The 5,750-nt window shown below is 31.5% G+C and overlaps 1 protein-coding gene and 1 pseudogene across 1 annotated transcript; both read left to right on the top strand.

Annotated features, from left to right (window-relative positions):
• The first annotated feature begins 2,469 nt into the window (after positions 1–2,469).
• On the top strand, positions 2,470–4,091 carry LOC146901171 (uncharacterized). Its single transcript, XM_085733862.1, has 2 exons — positions 2,470–3,683; positions 3,797–4,091. The coding sequence occupies exons 1-2, from the start codon at positions 3,573–3,575 to the stop codon at positions 3,890–3,892; spliced, it is 207 nt and encodes a 68-aa protein (XP_085589988.1). The 5' UTR covers positions 2,470–3,572; the 3' UTR covers positions 3,893–4,091.
• Positions 4,092–4,448: 357 nt separating this feature from the next.
• LOC146901170 (protein kinase STUNTED-like) lies at positions 4,449–5,437 on the top strand (annotated as a pseudogene).
• Positions 5,438–5,750: the final 313 nt, after the last annotated feature.

The raw sequence follows: 5,750 nt of genomic DNA, 5'->3' as shown, positions 1-5,750 counted from the left end.
TTTGGATGTTGATGTCATGTATTTACTTATACATTTTACTTATTTGGCCTAGATAAAAAAAAAATATTATTTAAATGAAGTTAAGACATGTCATGTTATTCTAACAAATATCCCACTCTTGCATTTTAAATTGTCAATCAAACATAGTGTCTTCTATAATATGTACTTCATTTTTTTTAATAAAAAAATTATTATTTGATTAAAATTATATTGTGGAAATTGTTTTATTTTATGCTAATAATTATTTATTATTTGAATGAAATAAATAATTGTGGGAATTGTATTTTTATATAGCAGATTATTATATACATATAAAATTAATTTGTTAAACCATGATGTCATAATATGTCTAAATGGTACGTATGAAAATAAGTCATTTATTAAATTATATTAAAATAAAATAATCTCATTGACTGAAGTTAGAATTTTTTTCTATAATATCTAACTACAATTTTTTTCTTAAACATATTAAAATAAAGAGAAAATTAAGAAAACCAAAGGAGATATAAACTAAACCAAGAAAATAGAAGAATAAAAGAAATTTGTATTATAAGTCACTATTCAACTACAATTTTATTGATTTCTATAATCATTTTTTAAAATAAAAAATAACCCAATAGAGCTACCAAAATTGTTATTTCCAATAAATTTATAAAAAATTCTAATGAAACCCGTGCAACGCACGAGTTAGATACCTAGTAAATAAAAGGAAAAGAAGATAGTGAAATGCATTAGTGGAGCGTGTGGTCTTATAATGACCAACTTCCCACAGCCAAATGCAGTTAATTTTTATTTTTTTTTGGACTTGTAGCAAATTATGCTACTATGTAGCCCATAAATTTTAAGGTTCTATGCTAACTATGTTAAAAGGCTTATGAGTTGAATCTAATGAGTCGAATCGAGTTGTTCGTGAATTACAAACGAGTTGAACTCAAACTAAAAAAAAGGTTTGTATCGAACTCGAACCGAGTTTCGAGTCGAACCAATTTTTATCGAGTTGAGTTGAACTCAGATGGGAATAAAAATTTAGTGGGCCTGGAGCCCTTGAACACCATGGATCCACCAACAAATAGACATATGGTGGGCTAGGTCAAAAAAATAAACTATTACTTTTTCCACCATACTCATTTTTCGCGCGCCCTATTTTTTTCTTCCAAAAATGCCCTTGAAATTTTTGGATTTTAGAATCCGAACTGAGTTTTTCCTTTGTAATGGGGTGGAAAAAAAATGAGTTTTTCAAACCTCAAAAAATAGAGTGTGTTCCTTGATTTTTTCGGATTATAGAATTTGAACACCCCCTAAACACCATTTATCAAGGGAAAAATAGTTCGGATTATATGATCCGAACTGTATAAGCACAAATTTTGAACATGTTGGTAACATGAATAGTTATTTTAATGACAATATTAATCTTCCTAACTCTCATCCTTCTGTTTTAGGTCATTGTTAGCTATTCTTAGTCAAAAATATGGTTTTCGGACTACTTGAATCAGATTCCTCCGAAACTTCCCCAGAAAATCATAAGAAAAAAAATCAAGGATCATGACTCCCTTAGAAGGGACTTCTTGCGGAACTTCACCCCTCAAAATCCAAAATTCCATCACTTAGACCCATTATTCATTTTTTAATTTTTTTTCTTCATATTCTTAGAAAAATCCAAAAAAATTTACATAAGTTTTTTTTTTTATTTTTAGAATCTTTTGGTGCTATTTTTATATTTTTATGATTTGATTTGACAGGTTTTTTTTTTATCATTTTTACTTTATTTTTTGGTCGTTTTTAAAAGTAAAACTCAAAACTGCTGCAATGAGAGAGATTTTGATTGTTGATTATATATAAGCATATTTGGAATTATAAAATCTGAACTCACTTTAGATGATTTGGGATTTTATAATCCGAAAACCCGTGGACATTTTTTGAAATTTTACAGGGTGCGTGAGAATGTCATAGGGGGAAAAAGTAATAGTCAAAAAAATATGGCTGGTCTTACTTTTATCACACTATGAGTGTGCGTCCTATTCAGATTTTAAAATCCATATTATTTTAACGTGTTTTTGAGATTTTTATTTCGTTTGAATTCTATAATCCGAACTGATATAGCGTGATAGAAATCAATAGGATAAAGAAAAAGGAGTCAAAAAATCTACCTCAGCAAGGGGCAAGGGGGCTTATTGTAGGCTTAATGGGTGAGACATAGTGTTGTGGTGCTTAATTGATATGTCTATCCGTCTTAATGGAACATTTCAAACCTTGTATCTTACATCGTAAAAATTGTCATTAGAAGATATATTCTGAACCCATCTAAACGTAATTGTATATTACATCGTAAAAATTGTCATTAGAAGATATAGTTTGAACCCATCTAAATGTAATGTATGAATGTTTTTATAAGAGGACGATTGCTCTTTAAACACCTAACATCTACCCACAGACACTTATCAAACAATAATTAACTACTGTTCAGTTTTTTCTAGGTGCCTGGCCATTATATTTTACAAGCAAAAAGTAAACTTAAATAATATAAAACTTATGAATAGACAAATTATTGAAATAGAAATACAAAGATTTGGTAAACAAAAAAAAGAAAAAGAAAAAAAGAAATACAAAGATTTCCACCTAAATCAAAGGACCTACCCTATTTTCTAGTACATTGATTATGGATGAAGGGATGTTGTTATACGAAGGCATGTATAAATTGGAATGCTTTGAACGTATTCCACAGTAAACAAACCAAATCTAAGTAATCATGAAGATGAAGATAGCTTGTTTCACTGTTTTTGCAATTCTTTTAATTTTTGCAAGTCATTGGGCAAATGCCAGAAGAGGGCTTGGACTAAGTAATGTGAATCCCAATTGTATTTGCTGCTGCTTTGGATGCTGTCATGTTAATGGCTCTACTCCTATTACAACACATGCTTCTCCTTATTCTTAAAATATCATGAGGGGATATGTTAAAAGAGTTTCCCATTGGAATATATATGACCTGCTGTGTACAAGTCAAAATCATTACAATTGGGATTCACATTACTTAGTCCAAGCCCTCTTCCGGCATTTTTGCCGCATGACTTGTAAAAATTAAAAGAATTGCAAAAATAGTGAAACAAGCTATCTTCATCTTCATGATTACTTAGATTTGGTTTGTTTACTGTGGAATACGTTCAAAGCATTCCAATTTATACATGCCTCCTCCGTATAACAACGTCCCTTCATGTATAATTAATGTACTAGAAAATAGGGTAGATCCTTTGATTTAGGTGGAAATCTTTGTATTTCTTTTTTTTTTTTTTTTTTGTTTACCAAATCTTTGTATTTCTATTTCAATTTATAAGGGTATTTTTATCTTTTGGGGGCTTATGAGGAATTAGGGGGTCCATAAAACAATTCTCAAGTAACAATATCCGTAGAAAAAATAACACAGCATCGTCTAAGAAAATAAAAGACAAATTCTTTTCCCACCCCCAAATAAAAAAAAAAAATCAAAAGTAACATTTTAAACTGTTTCAATTGAATTGATCAGTAGATGAAAGAATAGTGAAGTCAGTGTTGGAAACAACAGAGACTATACATAAACTATGAACAATACTCATTCGCAATCTTCGATCAAATCCAACAATAACAACAACAAACCCAAACCTCCTTTCATGCCAGCAAAGGATGACACCAAACCTGTTCTTCAAGACCCAGTACTCTCTCTCTCTCTCTCTCTCTACTTTCTTTTTCATATATTTCATTGCATGATTCAGATTTTTATAAGCTTCTATGTTATTTACATTTGTGCTTTTCTCATCTGTGACAGATACTGAGGTCTGATCCAATTGAAACAGAGGAAGCTGTGTTGCTATTACCTCCATTCTCAATCCCCAAATCAACTTCTCCATCTTCAATGACCTAATTGTATATTTCATTTTGAAACTTCTAATCACTCTATGCCCATTTTAAATATTTGTTTATTCTTTCTGTTTTAGACAATGGAATTTTGATTTTTCAGTGTTTTAGCTTTTCAATCAGAAACCTATCTCTTAAAGATGTCATTTTTATTTTACTGTATTAATTGTCTTTTACTGAATTTCAGTTCTGTTTAGTTGTTAGCATATTTGGCCTTGGGTTGATGCTTGAGTGGATTATGTTTTACTTGCTTAATTCTGCATTAGGTAATGGGGTTAGTGAATCTCGTGTTAAGGAGTTGAAGTTGATGAGAATTTAGTCTTTGCAAAAGCCTTTTTGTAGAGAATTGATGATTGCTAGTTCTCTTCGTAGAGCCCGTTGGGATTGACTTATTTTTGAACTTATGCAAAATAGTTTATGCAAATAAATAAACTTTTATGTATTATTCATAAGATTGTCAAGGTAGTTTATGAAAATACAATTTTTGTTAGCGAGAACTTATGAATTAAGATAAAAACTTATTTATTTGCATAAACTGTTTTTCACAAGCTGGAAAATAAATCTATCCAAACAAGTCCATATATAGTGCAAATGTTGTTCCATTTGTTGCTTTTTGTATCGACCCCGAGGAGGGTATGTTTTTGTGAGGAAGAACGGTAGGAATGGTAGTTCAACACTCCCTTGGTCTGTGAGGTACAAGGTTGCAATTGGGATTGCAGAAGTTATGGCTTATCTGCATAATGGAAACCGAAAGACATGTGTTCATAGAGACATTAAGCCCTTTAGCGTTCTTCTTTCTTCTAAGGAGGCTCCGAAGATGCGATTTAGGATTAGCTACATGGACTTGAACACCTTCGGTTCCTTTCCTTTGTAAAACCGTCAAAGGAACATTTGGTTATTTGGCTCCCGAGTATTTCCAACGTGGGAAAGTATCAGAATAGACTGATGTTTATGCATTTGAGGTGGTTTTATTGGAACTCATTAGTGGACGGAAACCAATTGAAACGAAAAGGTCTCCGAGAGAGGAGAATTTAGTCTTATGGGATCTTATCTACAGAAGGGGAAAGGAGCTGTTGAAGAGCTGCTTGATCCTCAACTGAAATGCAATTTGAGATTCTCAAATCAAATCGGTGGAATGATTGAAGCTGCAACTGCATGTGTCACAAATGAAAAATCTAGGAAGCCCGACATACACAAGATTATTGCAATACAGAAAGGTGAAGAAAAACCTGTTTTCTCTAAAAGAAAATTCACGTTTTCTTTGGGAGTTTCAGAGTTTGAGGATGATGGTTATTTCTATGTATGCTAGTTTTTTTTTATTTTTTTTTTTGGAAGGTTCCATGTATGCTAGTTAAAACATGAGGATGACTACCTCAAAATAACTTCAGTTTTTGACATGATTCTTGCTAGAGTGCTAAAGGTTAGATGTGAGGGAGTTGATGTTGTAAATAGAAATAGGAGCTGAGATGAAGATTGTTTGTGTGTAGATATCTTCCCTTTACCTTACCTTTTCTCAAAGGTTATAAAATGGTATAGATTTTCATTTTAAAAACTGCATGAGTAATCTATTTTCCTGGTTAAATTGCACCAGGTAGTTAGGTGCTTATCATATAAGTGCTTTGGCATAAGCAGTTTCTATTCAGAAGATAAAATAAAGTCGAACTTTGTTTATGTAAGCTATAGTTGTTTCCACTACCTCTTCTCGAAAGCTTATGGACATATGACAAGTTGTTTCTTTAAGCTCTCACAGAGTCTCACAAGTGTTTATGTCAATAAATAAACTCGAATAAGTCAACGATAGAAGTTTAGGGTGGTAGAGCATCTAACATGGAGTTTCATGTTGTGAAGTTTAGGGTGGTCAACAA

The sequence above is a fragment of the Medicago sativa genome, chromosome 8 (genome assembly GCF_051527215.1).
Source record: "Medicago sativa cultivar Bolivia chromosome 8, Bolivia_mono, whole genome shotgun sequence".
Classification (NCBI taxonomy): domain Eukaryota; kingdom Viridiplantae; phylum Streptophyta; class Magnoliopsida; order Fabales; family Fabaceae; genus Medicago; species Medicago sativa.
The sequence above is the reverse complement of the archived record's forward strand: the minus strand, read 5'-3'. Positions and strand labels throughout refer to the sequence as shown.

Bases quoted from the DNA above. Each gene is read 5' to 3' on its own strand.
- LOC146901171 (XM_085733862.1), top strand. From the start codon at position 3,573: ATGAACAATACTCATTCGCAATCTTCGATCAAATCCAACAATAACAAC. The intron at 3,684-3,796 runs GTACTCTCTCTC...CATCTGTGACAG, and splicing joins AACCTGTTCTTCAAGACCCA to ATACTGAGGTCTGATCCAAT.